This window comes from Centropristis striata, chromosome 15 (assembly GCF_030273125.1).
Source record: "Centropristis striata isolate RG_2023a ecotype Rhode Island chromosome 15, C.striata_1.0, whole genome shotgun sequence".
In the NCBI taxonomy this organism is placed as follows: domain Eukaryota; kingdom Metazoa; phylum Chordata; class Actinopteri; order Perciformes; family Serranidae; genus Centropristis; species Centropristis striata.
In genome coordinates this window covers 26,817,790-26,832,564 of record NC_081531.1, presented here as the reverse complement: position 1 = coordinate 26,832,564, position 14,775 = coordinate 26,817,790, and the positions used below count along the sequence as shown (strand labels likewise).

The window sequence follows — 14,775 nt, the reverse complement described above, 5'->3', positions numbered from 1 at the left end:
TCCATCACACTCTTTTGGGTCAAACGGTCAAGATTTGAACTTGTGAGAAAAAGAAAGACTGATTTTACAGAGAAAGAGAAACACACTTTGTAATTTTAGCATCTTTAAGTGGAGCACTGAAACTAATAATCTGGGTTGTAGCTGCACCATTACTGCAGTGACACTTTACTGGTAAACCTGCATTTAACACTGTGATGTTGGGAAAAGATTCAACTTTTTTTGCCAAAAAATGTTTCCAACACATCTGGTGAAAACAGCTAAATATCCGACTTGTTCTCATCAGCGCTTCGAGAGTTTGGGGTAAAAAGCTCAAAGTCTGCGTCCATGTAAGAAATGTTTCTTTTATATATATATATATATATATATGTATATATCTTTTATTTTGCCCATGTATGCATGTTTTTATGTATCAAAACATAGCGATTAATCGATTAATTGATCGTTAACGTTATAGATAATCGAGTTGGCAGGTTCCTTCCAAACGGCCATCCCTAGTTGGGGGCGTAAAAAACAACGAGCTGATAACAAGCCGTCTCTCACCATCATGTCCTGAGTTGAGGAGGTGTTCTCCCAGGTCGCAGCCGAACACCCTCTCCCGGAGGATGCCTCTCTGCTTCAGCTTCTGCTTGGTGGGCCTGGACTTCATGAAGGACCGCAAGAAGGTGATCAGCTTTCCGTGCTTCTTAGACACTGAGGAACAAGGGAAGGAAGCAAGGACACATCTTAGATGTCTTATAGAGCTGTTAGATACTCTACAGTAGGTGTGGGGTTTGACACTGGCTCAGCTTTCACACAGGGTCTATCTATGGACCAGAGTGAAACCCCATCCAAGCTGCTCAGGCTGGTCCCATTGTGCATTTCAGCTTCATTCTAATGCAAACCCTTCCTTTATGCATGTGTAGTTTTCTTGAGGCGAAAGGCCTCGTTCTTAAATACCACCTCCCAGGCAACTACAAAAGAATCCTCCACATCCAATACCAGTATCCTCTGCTCCCCTTCAAAACAAGACAAAAAAAGGAACAGGCCTACTTAAAGACCCAAACCGCATTAATCAGATACTATGTCTGGGAAAAGGGTCGTAAGCTTCTTAAACTACACACCAGTTGTTTTCTCGGCTTCAGAGAGATGTGGAAAGGCTATCAAGTGAATCGGACTCTGCATTTTTTGGAACGGGGAAGCAGTGGAGCTGGCTTCGACTCCAGACACAAAATCACAGACTGTCACTTCACATTCTCTAGAGAGAAAACAGTAGCAGAGTGTTTTCAAATTAAAATTGAACTTGTGTGATGAGAGTATGAATTTGTCTTTAACTTGTCAAGTATATCAATCTTTATTTAACGGACACAAAAATCTAAAAAAACAACAGAAAAGGCAAAAGTTATCAAGGTCCTGAAATGAGAAAATATGAACCTGGTTTCATTTTTCAAGTATTTAATTCACAAGAGAATAAATATATTATTATATATAATAAATAAGCTTCACCATGTGTACATAGACAACTTAAAGTCAATATAAATATTGTTCATCAATATATGAAATTACCTCTATGAGGATAGAACATTTGGCCATATTGTCAGCCCAAGATCAAATAAGCAGGGTTAAAGAACTATAATTTCACTATAGGAAGACTGTAATACTAAGTAGAATATTCAAATATATTCTTTTTATCATAGTGTTAAGAGGAGTATGTTACGTTTCTAGGTGAACTCTTTAAAGTCCTTTTCTCTCTGATTTTCAGATCTTTACTGAACTGTAAAGCTTTCAACTCAGACCAGCTCATCTCTAAGAATTCAACAATGTCCACTCCAATCCACTCATCTTTTTTGTCTCTCTGTTCTCTTGCCAGTGTCCTCAGTTTCTGTCACTAGTTGTCTCTCTTTGATTCTCTGTGAAAACGTACATCACCATGCACTTCACACAGATTTTCAACAACAAGTCTTTCTATTGTGACTTTACTCTGCACTCTTGCTTTCTTGCAGTCCAAAACACAACTATGCTTTCAAGAAGAGCTCAGCAGCACTCAACAGAAACATTTAAACGGACACACAGTCTCAGTCGGGAAGGAAACAGCAACCCCGGAACACTTGCTGGAAGAACTAAAAGTACCGCGGACAGTATTAAAAACATCCATTACCCATTCAATCTATGATTATTGTGTTCTTTTAGCCACAAGGCATCTGGAAAACAGAGTGATCACTCCATCGTTTCTGTGCCAAAGTGGAAAAGCTGCTGTGATGTGATGCATCAGTTATTTATTTATATTCCAGGGCACATTCCTGGACCTGATTATAAACACAGTCACGGTCACACTGCTTCCACTTCTCTCATGTGTTTCACAAACTGACATCATATTTATTTTACCTGCTTCACACACACACACAAGCACAGGTCACAATTTAAATACAGGAGCATTTAGAATTTCATTAAACAAATATGCAGTTTCAATTTGCTGTGCCAAGCTGAATGCTGATTTGATTACAATACAACTGAAAGTGGGCCAAAGCTCACTAACTCTACTGCAGAAACAAAACAAGCTGAGTTAACCCTTATGCCATCCTCGGGCATTTTAGGCCATATTTCTCTTTTTTTCATTTGTTGATCATTTTGGCTGTGTTACATCTTGAGGCATGATTTTTTGCAGGAACTTTACTTTTTAGTTATATTTTTGAAATCCATTGTCATTAACCCTTGCATGTCTTTGCAGTTTTAGTGTGCATGGCCTTTTTTGGCCACGAGGGACACCAGAGGGAGTATCTGGCACTACATAAAAAATACTAATGCAATCAAATAAATTTTGTTGCTAATCTTTGACATATCCAAGACTCTGATCACCACCAATACCCAGCTCCATACTATTTATTATATGGAAAATAATTCATTTTAGGTGTTTTTTTGGAAGAAATTATGGGAAAATTCAAATATATAAACTGGCATATAAAGGGTTAAAATTCTGAAAACGGTTTAATGTTTGGCGGTTTTGAAGACGTATGAAGTTGTTTAAGAGATTTAGGGAAAAAAATCTGAAAAAATATTGATGTGTGGTGATTTAATAGCAGTTGTTGTGTGCGTGGCCTTTTTTGTCCATGAAGGTTACGAGAGGGTAGTTTATTTGAGGGTTAACACAAGGGTTAAAGAAAGCTAGAGTTGTTAGAAGTTAACAACAATACATTAAAAGTGTCATAGCAGCATCTTTACTCACAGCATGACACCAGGATTCATTTATAGAGACTCACACAGCACCATGAAGCACACACACACACGCCATTATCAAAATAATCATTTAAAATCAGCTAAAACAAGCACTGGCTCTCCTGCCCAGAGAACATTAGGTGAAAATTAATGAGGTTCTTGTTTGGCATGCTAAATGTACACTATGCAGCGGACCTAATTGACAGTCCATCGAGTACATTTAGAAAGCAAACATCAAACTAATGAGCTGATGGGTAAGAAAAGTTACTTCGTAGCTGAATTAATTTAACAGTTTCTCATTGTTTTAGCAGAATACTAACAACCATGTACAGTCATGAAAAAAATGATTAGACCACCCTTGTTTTCTTCAATTTCTTGTTCATTTTAATGCCTGGTACAACTAAAGGTACATTTGTTTAGACAATTATAATGATAACAACCAAAATAGCTCATAAGAGTTTAATTTAAGAGCTGATATATTTCCAATGTACATTTAAAAAAAGTTTTAACATGCATTTTTTATGAAAAACGAGTAAAGAACACCATTGCACTAAATATTGATTGAAATATTGGTGAAATGGTAAAGAACCTTATGACTGTTCCTGAGAACAAGAGGGTTAATGAGTAAAGCTTCCAGGGAGGGTAAAATCATTTGCCTTGTCTTGATTTACTGACTACCTTTTAACATCACTAGATGGAGATTTATACTCTTGTTTTTCCTTTATTATTATATTATTTGTAAAGTTATGTCAATTTCTCTACATGAAAGTCAAATAAAGTGGATTTCCCCCCCCCTATTTCCATCAAAAAAACCTTTCACTTGTTTCAAGAAGAAGACTTACTTGAACGTGAAACTTTTAACAAACAAACGCATAAGGAAAACAAGTCAGAATGGACAATTCTGTAAACAGAAGATGCTTAATGAAAGAGATCAACTTTTTTAAAATCTTCAGCAAGAAGCGAGCTGTCAGTGTAACGGTGTGTTGCTATAGCAACAAAGCTCTCCCCCACCGCAGGCTTTAGCCAGGGGGAAAGGTGGCTAACTTTTCCTGCCTCAAATTAAAACGCTCTTAATATTTATGCAACTGACAGATCTTGGATTGTCAGGTTAAACCAGTCTTATTAAGCCTAAAACTGGTCTTAGACTAACTTTATGCCCCTGGTTTCAAAGAATAATGTTAGATTGATTTTCTCCATCGTGTGTTAAAGTTTGACAATACTACAGCAGTGCAATGCAGATTCAGTGCGCTACTGTTTGAGGAAAAACTGCTAAGGTCATCAACAAATTCACTGTTAGACACCTGATTGTTTAAAATAACTGAACTGTGAACTGAAGGCATATTTCCTGAAATGGAGTTCAGACGTGGTGTCCATTGTTTGTACATCTACCCACTGACCACACTGCAGCATTACTCACACTGAGTCACACATTCCTCATTTCAGTGTTTGTAGTCGATAATCAAATCTACAGTCATGAAAAAAATATTAGACCATCCCTTTTCTTCAATATCTTGTTCATTTTAATGCCTGGTCCAACTAAAGGTACATTTGTTTCGACAAATATAATGATAACAAAATTGCTCATAAAAGTTTAATTTAGGAGCTATCTTTAAGAGATATTTGTCAGTGGTTTTATTGATAATGATTTTGGTTATTATCAAGAAAAACATGTTAAATATCTACATATCAGCTCTTAAATTAAACTTTCATGAGCTATTTTTTGTGTTAACATTATATTGTTCCAAACAAATTTAGCTTTAGTTGTACCAGGCATTAAAATGAACAATACGTTAAAGAAAACAAGGGTGGTCTAATAATTTTTCCTTGACTGTGTTCTGTCAGTGTTTTCTAAAGTTGACTTCATTTGGCTGATGATGCTCGAAACACACAAACACACTAGTATCTCAAAATAGACCAACCCTCGCCAACACAGATTTATAGCTCTCTCACTCCTCCATGAAATAAATAATGTCTGAAACAAACTCTTGACTCCCGAGTCTCTATTGTGCACCAGTTTAATGAAGCAGCACAATCAATTCAGAGTCAACAGCTGGCCTCTGAGCCAGCATCCACAAACAAGACCCATCGGTCCATTTCAGGGAAAAGCAGAGCTCCAATTCAGCCCTCAGGGAGAAATTCCTTCTGTGCTGCTGTACTGCAGACAAAACCGCTGAGGCAGCTTTGTTTACTCACTGTTGAAGCATCAAAAAAAGGCCTTCAGTATCATGGAGAGGGGGGGGCTGACTGTGCAACTGTGCTGGCTTACACTGACACGTCACTTTTATTAAGGAAAGCAGACTGACTGTAAGACAGGAGGAAGAGGAGCGTGATGACGAGCATGACTCTCCAGAGGACGGACAGAGACTCCATCTGCTCGCTGTCAGGACAGATGACAGTCTGAGGCCCAGCAGCTCTTCAAGCATACTCACTGAGACACACTCACTGCTGACATCCAGCTGGGTAAAAGGCCTCAAAAGCCCTTCAAAATTATGTCACATTAATTACGAGGCAAGGAAACTGTAATTAATGAATTACTGTTTTTTAGTTAGTTATTAAAGTAGCTAAATCAATTTACGGTCTACTTCCAACTAGGGATGGGAATAATTAATCGATGATCGATTAATGGTCGTTAAGAATTTGGTTGATCACATGGAGTTTTTAACCAATCTGTGTATTTTTTTATTTTAATTTGATCTCTGACTGTGTATCAGTATCACTGAACTGAAACACACCGAGCGTTCAGTTCTGTGGGCGTCGATAAAGCTTCAGTTTGCAAACTGAAAGCTGCAATAACAATTGTGTTAACTGGAGCAAAACTAGCTTTAACTAACTTTAAATATTAAGATTACTGTGAAAACTAACCTCATCATCACTAACCAGCATCTTCAGGGGCAAAAACAAAAACTTCTCAGGTATGGTTAGTACTTCACTGGCCGTGTGTTACAACTGTAACCCGTTACATTTAAGGCGACTCTCCCTACCAACAGTCTACATCCAGTGAGTCAGACTATGTGCAGCCCAAATATATTAACCCTGATGATGACATCATTAGGATCATTTCCTCAGCACTGACAAAGCTCCTCCAGAGACCCAGGAGACATTATATCATGACTGTTTTCACAGGCTGAGTAGTACTTACCCTGCCTTTTAAACTGAGTCCCTGTTCAACCCAAAATCAAAAATCAAAATCTATCAAGTAAACTTATAATTTCTATTATTCTTGTCTTCCCTTATAACCACAATGAAGTAATACAAGACTACACTGTACCACAGTCAAAGTGGACCGTCTGCTTTGCTTTTATGTTAAAATTCGTACATATATCCAAAGCAGACTGTGGTTAGTGCAGTTACTGCAGCCTACTTTGGTTTTGAGTTGGATTTTGTAGTGAATGCACTATTTATATTGTTATTTTTCTGAAATAAAGCAAAACTGAAATCTAAAACTTAGTCACAAGATAAAACAGACATCAAGGAGTTCATTTTAGTTATAACTCAATTTCGACCAAAAATGTAGTTACTGCAGTTAGACTTTGTAGGGCAGAACAGTTGTGATGCCTGAGGAACACCAACAGGTTTCAGTGACAGCCCTGAACTCCCTGTGTGACTACGATGAGGCTTTTCCCCCTGAGAGAGCTCAGTGAGAGGCTGGGATGTGACGAGGTGGGGGTGAGGAGAAAAGAAGCCAAGCATTACAGCGGGAACAATTACAGACGTAATGACAAACATCATGCTCGGTTTACCCGCTCCAACCCTAAAAACCGACCGCCTCATTCCATTCAGTTAGTGAGGACGCAGATTGGAGGAAAACCCCATCTTCATAGCAACACGACGACACAGTGCCACTGCTTCCCAAAGTAGAGCAGTGACACTACAGAGCCAATCAGCAGACTGCAGCCGGAGATATTTGATACACACTACTGTGCGTGTCAGTGTTCCCTGAACACACAACCACCAGTGGGCGTGACCGCAGCTCCTTGGGGCTTCACAATGCTCTCATCACGGCTCAGCTCAGCCTTTCACTTCAGCCTGCACCCCCTGGAGACCCAACAGCCACCCACGGCCCCACGCCCATGTAAACAGCAGAGCGGGAAATTCAAACTGCACTCCTATTCACGGTTCTTAAAATCGTTTTTTTGAATAGATATATGACAACATCATCCATCTCAGAAATGTGCATGCTGTGAGAACAAAACTTCTGCTGGAATGTGAAGCTAAAAACTTTTTTAAATGTGCAGTGGTTGGTCCTTTAGAGTAGGGATGGGCGTTTGGAAGAAAAACACACTCTATAGACAAAAACTCAGTCTGTACAGAGCCAGTACTGACATTACTAATTCTGAGGACAGACTGACAGATATATCTAATACATATATGTATGCAAATGTAAGAACACAAGGCACCATTCATAATGTGTGTTAGGTTTTAGCTAACAAGGCTATATTATCTATCTATATTACCATCTATACTTTCAGTAAATAGATGTTATGGTGTGCAGGTGTTTGTTTGTGAGTGTTTATACTGCAACACCAGGACTGGAGGAAGTTATGGGCACATTAACAATGGCAGCATTTAAAGGGAGACAGTTATAGGGAACTAAACATTCAAATGGAACTAAAGATGTAGTTATCGCAGTAATGCAATGCTTTTTGTTGGAAGTAGGGATGGGCGTTTGAAAGAAACCTGCCAACTCCATTTTCTATAATGTTAACGATCAATAAATGGATTAATCGCTGCATGCGGACATCGGCAAAATAAAAGATATATATATATACAGTACTATGCAAAAGCCTGTTTTGATAAGGGATGCTTTTATTTTGAAAGGATGAAAAGAGACTTCCTTTTGATCATCAACTAACTCAACTGAGATTAAACTGTAAAGATAACGTCAAGGAGTTCAATGTTTTATGTTTTAGCCCTGAAGAGGGATGCGGTTGGTTTAACAGTAATCTTCATATTTAAATGTGTTTTGTGTTTCGAAAGGTTTTGGATCAAATGAAACTCCGTAATTCATGCTAGCAAGGTTTGATACAGTAAGCTAGTTCTGCTCCAATTAATACTCTTGTATTTCTGTGTGTTTTATAATTGTTATTGCAACTTTCAGTTTGCAAACTGAAGCTTTATCAACTTTATTCTCAGCTCATTGGCTTGTTGACGTACGGCCACAGAACTGATACAATTAAAATAAAAAAATACACAGATTGGTTAAAAAATTCCACGTGATCAACCAAATTCTTAACGACCATTAATCGATCATTGCTTAATTATTCCCATCCGTATTTCAGAGTAAAGGACGCTCCCTGGAGTTTGACAATCATGTAAAAAAATAGGAGTCTGAGAATATCTGCAATTGTCCACAAATTCCTTTTCTAGAGTAGTATATTTTTTACAGCCACTTCAAGAACTCAACAAGCCAACTTAATGACTATTATTAATATTGCTTGGTGATTGCTGACATTGTGGTAGTCAGTTCTCAGTGTTCATTTTCCAGAGATAATGTTTGCATTATTTATCAAACTGCAAAAACAGAACGTGACACTGAGAGACACTGTGTAAACAACTATCAACCATCTCCCTTTAGTGTGTAAACACCAGAACAGTGTTTGCCTATTAAAAGGCAGTCATGAGTGACAGTGACCTCTGTTTGGACATGAGAGCCTGAGTGTGTGTGGTGATAGCAGCAGCAAAATGCCTTATTGTCCGATCTCTCACTGCACCACTGAACACAACTTCAGCAGAGACGTCAGCTGGGCCCTGTGTGTCTCACTAAAGAATTATACCAGATGGAATAAGTGCAACAGCTGCACAATTCATCTTTTTTATTATGACTTTCATGACAATATCAAATGTCAAAATGTGGAGCATTTTGTTTCACAATAATGCGCTTGTTTTTATCTTGTTTTATGACTTAATATGTTGAATATTGTTCACCACGATACTATTACGGAGAATTATTATAATTATTATTATTATTATTATCATTGTGATTGTTTTTTCCTGCATTTTTAACTGTATAATAAATCATTTTAGGCATTTTAAAATTTGACCATTTTTGACAAAAATCGATATACAGTTGTTGTTTTTTGGGCCAATTTTGGACATCCCATATTTGGTGTTTTTCTGTCATTTCTGGGCAAAATATACAACTAATATGAATCAACAGACTATTATAAAGTCCTTTTTAGCAAATTTACCGGCAAGCAGAAATCATACAAATAATCATACATATAAAGTGTCATAAAAAGATGAAAAAATATCAACATATGTACAAAAAGCTAATTATGGGTGACTCCCACAAAGCCACTTTTTAAATAGTAGATTATGATATAAACAAAACGTAACTTTTAAAAAAAAGTAGAACTGAGCAGGTTTGACTTTTTCTGAGCATCCCAAAAACTGAATTGAGGGCTGATTTATCTGAGAGTGAAACATGTTTATTCAGAAGTTTAACACCTATAAACCCTGTAAACTATGTATTTCCAATGTTTGCTAATAAACGTATTATTCCAAAACTGCTTTTCAGAAGTCAAACTGAAAACTCGACAAGGTACAAAAGTTTTAGAAGAGTTTAACAGCCCATGACATTCTGGCATACACTTGAGGGAAGAGGCAAATATTATTCATAAGTGACATTTTCCTCTTATGGAAAATGGTGGAGTCATGTGAGCAATATTTTCCACACTTATTAAAGACCTAGGAAACCCCTACCATCAGGTTATTCCCATTAAAACTCGATACGTGTAGCATAAAGCTAACTACTAAAAAAAAGGTGAAGGCTATCGTATATCACAGCCATGAGGCAAGAAGTTGCTAAATTCAAACGCTTTTTCTTACCTTTGCTCCATGACGCTTGTTGCTTTGAGGGTTTATGACAGAATTTCTAAGTAAGTCCAAAGTACAAGTTATCTACTTATCTTTTGTTTTCTAGCCGTAAGTTATAACTGTTAATTCAAATAGCGCTGAAACCTTCCGCTGAAAGTCGGGAGAAATAAAAATGGGTTCCTTTGACCAAGTGAGAAAGAAAATAAAGTGTAAAAGTTGAAACAGGAGGAGGAGAGGAGCGGCGCAGACTTTCTCTGCTCTGTCAGCTCGGATCCAGCACACAGACACAAGAGCTGCGGTCCGCTTTACAACCCGCACATGATGCCTTCAGGGGCTCCCGGAGAATATAGGAAATACCAGAGGTTAATCCCCGTCGGACAAAGCTGTGCTTATTATTGAAGCAAATGCTGTACTGTAATCCATTTGGCGGGTGTGGCTGGGCTCTATCCAAGGTTAGAATAGTTTTGGATTTTTCATTAGTTTTAGTTTTAATTTCGTTGTCATTTTTGGTTTCAAATTCAGTTAGTTTTAATTAGTTCTTAGAGTGTGTTTGCTAGTTTTAATTAGTTTTTATTTTTTAGATAATGCTTAGTTTTAGTTTAGTTTTTGTGTAATGGGGTATTTGTTGGGTGCCAGATTCAATAAGGTCACAATAAATGTCGCCTTTATTTCCTGTGTCTGATCCATCTCACCCCCAATTAAGTTTTTTAAGTCATAAAACCAGATAGATGAAATAGATTTCAAAGACGAAAACAAAGGACATTTTCACTATAATTTTAGTTAGTTTTGTAACCACAAAATAAAGTTTCAGTTAGTTTCAGTTTCATTTAGTTATTAGTTTTTATTTAACTATATAGTTTTCGTTAACTATAATAACCTTGGCTCTATCAACCACTTTTAGTTGATATACCGTATATGGCATAAATACTTTTTTTTACTTTTTTCATTCCTGCCCTCTGTGTGAAACTTATTAAAGTTCCCATTTCCATGCTGTGAGGCTTTAAATTAAATTTAACATTTTAACTTTAGTGTCACAGTCCAAATACTGTTACAAATTTGTAGCCAATGAAACGAAGTAACTAAGTACATTTACTCAAATACTGTACTTAAGTACAATTTTGAGGTACTTGTATTTCCATTTAATGCAACTCTATACTTGTACTCTTTTAGAGGCAACTATTGTACTTTTTACTCCACTACATTCACCTGACAGCTTTAGTTACTTTTCAGGTTGAGATTTAACATAAAAAAACATGATACATTTAAAGTAATTACAAACTTTTATAAATTAAACCACAAAACAGTATATTAAGTCATCCAAAATAGACATACCAGACTACATTACAATGCTGCTTACATAAATGCATCAATAATAACAATCTAATTATATATTTAGAATATCTAAAACAATCTGAGTGGATTCATTCTGCATAACTAACACTTTTACTTTTGTGCTTTAACTACATTTTTATGCTCATACTTTTGTACTTTTACAAAAGTTTTGATTGTAAGTTTTGATTGCAGGACTTTTACTTGTAGTGGAGTAATCTTAGTGTGGCATTAGTACTTTTACTTAAGTAAGGGATCTGAATACTTTTTCCACCACTGCGAAACAACCATGTAAGATGAAACAGCTTTGGGTAACTTCAACAGTAAAGGAAAAAGGATCCATTGTGCATTAAGACTATTAATGATGTTTTTGTATGAACCGCAGTTGTCCACAAGCTTTCTCTTCCTTTAGACAGAGTACTCCCCTGCCTCAAAGTCATATTTATATTGCTGACTTGCACGTGCTTGACACCATTGTTCCTGACAGTATTTGAAGGCAGCACCGCGAGCCAGGCAGCCAAGAAGCAAGCTGGTGGTTTACACAGTGGAAAACACCCCTCTACTCCACACACACACACATGACCCTAACAAGCAGCATCCAGGCTTTTCTTCTCTGTCTAAACAACATGTAGGATGGCCTTGCCTTGACTTTAAATCAGCTCTCCCTCTGAGGGGCCCCCTGGCCCCCTGAAAGCATTATCTTATTAATTCCCTAACTAGCTTTGGCCCATAAGCAGGCATGTTGAGTCAAAACAAAGTCAGAGTAATTTGTTGTTGGGTTAGAATCACAAGACTGGAGTCAGGCTTTTCCACTGGAAGTGATCGCTTCAACCTGACAAGCTTTTAACAAACATTTCTTTTGGCTCATCCTCAAGTATCTATTGACATGATATTCTCAATATTCAGTGGTGGGAAGTTACTATGTACATTTAATTGTACTGGAAATATAAAATGATCTGGTATTTCACAAAAAAAAGCAAAGATTCAGTCCAAAGTCCAAAAAATAAATACAGCATAACTTTTATTTCTTCTTTCCCACCACATTAATCATCCCAAGACCCCCCAGAGTGGTCTTGTGACCCTTTCGGAGGCCCGCCCTCCAGGTGGGCAACCACTGGAACAAACTACCCAACTGTATAAAGTAGTTCCCAATAGCTCCACCTGGAGCAGTTATAACAGATAATACTGACACATTAATGTTTAAGCAGCTTTTTACTATCACATAATGTCATAGTAAATATTATATAATATTTTCCCTTGCAAAATCAGTACTTTTAATCTTCATAATATTTCTGTATTTCACTAAAGTAGGCTTGTAAACGCAGGAATTTGACTTAAGATTGATTATTTTCAATTTAACTGTTTAACTGGTTCTTTTAATGTAAATAAACAATGTGAATATTTCCTCCACCGCTGTACATACAGTCATGGAAAGAAAGACCATTGTTTTCTTTAATTTCTTGTTAATTTTAATGCCTGGTACAACTAAAGAGACGTTTGTTTGGACAAATATAATGAAAACAAACATAGCTGATAAGAGTTTAATTTAAGAGCTGATATCTAGATATTTTCCATGGTTTTCTTGATAAAAAGTAAAATCATTATCAAGAAAACCATGGAAAATGTCTAGATATCAGATCCTAAATTAAACCCTTATCAGCTATTTTTGTTGTTATCATTATATTTGTCCAAACAAATGTACCTTTAGTTGTTCCAGGCATAAAAATTAACAAGTAATTGAAGAAAACATTGGTCTAATAATTTTTTCCATGACTGTAATGTCATGGAAAATAATATGTCATTTTTTCCCTTGCAAACCCAGTACTATTTCACTAAAGTAGGCTTATAAATGCAGGACTTTGACTTAAAACTGATTATTTTTTATTTTACTGTTTAATTGGTTCTTTTAATGTAAGTAAACAATATGAATACTTCCTCCACCGCTGTACATATGTTTGTCATGTTGTACTCTAATATCAGCCAGTACTTATTCTACACACGGGGAAATGACTGAGAAAGTCTAATTCAATTACAAATATCAGACAGCTACTATTTTGTATGGATCTGAATAATCCATGTCACTTGTGGGACATGGAAAGAAGGTGGACGCTTATTTTGCACACTGTCCCAAACCTAAACATGGCTGTAAACTTGCTGGTTACATGTCTGTAAGCTTTGAAGCTTTGCAACAACACAATAATTTGTTGTGGTAATGAGACAGCAAAGAGACAGATCACAACAATGATAGAATACAACTTTTGTGGAATGCAACTACAGATACCAGTTAGCAAACTTTTCCACTAAAATGTGTAAAAAAGTGGTTCCCACACTTTAGTTTAGAACACAGGCTGAGTTGTGAGTATGTAATCAAAAGCAGCCTCCCCCAAACAAAGGTGCGGTCTCTCATTGAAGCTACAGAGCAACACGGTTCACCAGGGACCCTGCATAGTTTCACAGCCCAGAACTGGAGCACCAGGAAATGATCTGAGATCCTCTGGAACACGAGGAAGAATCTTACTCTGTCTCACACATTTTCTCTCCATTTCCTGTCCTCTCTCTTTCACATTACCAGCTGTCTTGGCTCATATACGCTCACAGCTGCCCAAATCACTGGTCCCCAGACATGACGGAGGGCTGCAGTGGGGAGGGGGACAGAGGGGGGCTCTACATCTGGGTCAGTCACTGGTAGGTCTATTGGGCTGTCTGGGGAGGAAAGAAGGCTGTCGTTTTCTATCCAAAGTTAACAACTCCTTATTTTCACATTGATGTCAACAAAAGAGTGTATTTTCTACTGTGAAGAGAGTCGTCTCTGTTCTCACATTCCACTGCAACACAACACGAGCACATGGAGCCCAGGACTAGTAGCGCTTAGCCTCTAGAAGTGGAGCAGTGCAGCATGTTAACAATTTCCATCGTTCTACTGAAGGTTAGTGGTGAGCAGAGTAGGTCAAGGCAGAGCAAACATATTTTTCCAATGCTGTGTGGCTCCCTGCAGAAATGTGCTCTTTCAGTCACCATGGAGAGGGAGACAGAGATTCTTACTGTTGCAGGACAAAGCTTACCGCTCAATGGATGGGTTTACAGGCCCCCTCATTGTAAAAGGATTAAATAAATCAAGGCCGGTGGAGACCTAGCGCCGCGGCAGGGGTGCCGTGGCCTTTCAGCTCCGACCAAACAGACACACACAAACACAGCTGGCCCCCGTCCAGACACAGGGCACATTCTGCAGCTTTGAGAAACGCTGTAGTAACCTGGCTCACCCCTGAAGGCATTTGCATACACCTTGAGGGGTAAAACAGGGAAAGAACAGTGGGCTGCAGGGATAACATTGTTCTCTTTTGAGAGCAACATTTGAAAAGTGGGATATCGTTTTTTTATACCACTACAACTCATCCCAAAACTTTAGACCGGGATCACACAGCTTTTTAAGGGTAAAATCCA

The 14,775-nt window shown here is 37.6% G+C and overlaps 1 protein-coding gene across 2 annotated transcripts in view; it reads right to left on the bottom strand.

Moving 5' to 3' along the window:
• The window catches only part of arhgap32b (Rho GTPase activating protein 32b), a 148,516-nt gene that overhangs the window by 20,346 nt on the left and 113,395 nt on the right, over positions 1-14,775 (bottom strand). The window contains exons 1-2 of one of the 2 annotated variants that reach the window (XM_059351214.1): positions 10,018-12,775; positions 541-690 (exon numbers count right to left, since the gene is read on the bottom strand). In XM_059351214.1, coding sequence (XP_059207197.1) covers positions 541-646 — 106 coding nt within the window. In that variant the 5' untranslated portion in view covers positions 647-690; positions 10,018-12,775. Of the gene's footprint in view, positions 1-540; positions 691-10,017; positions 12,776-14,775 lie in introns of those variants that run through there. The other variant, XM_059351213.1, reaches the window with a different exon arrangement.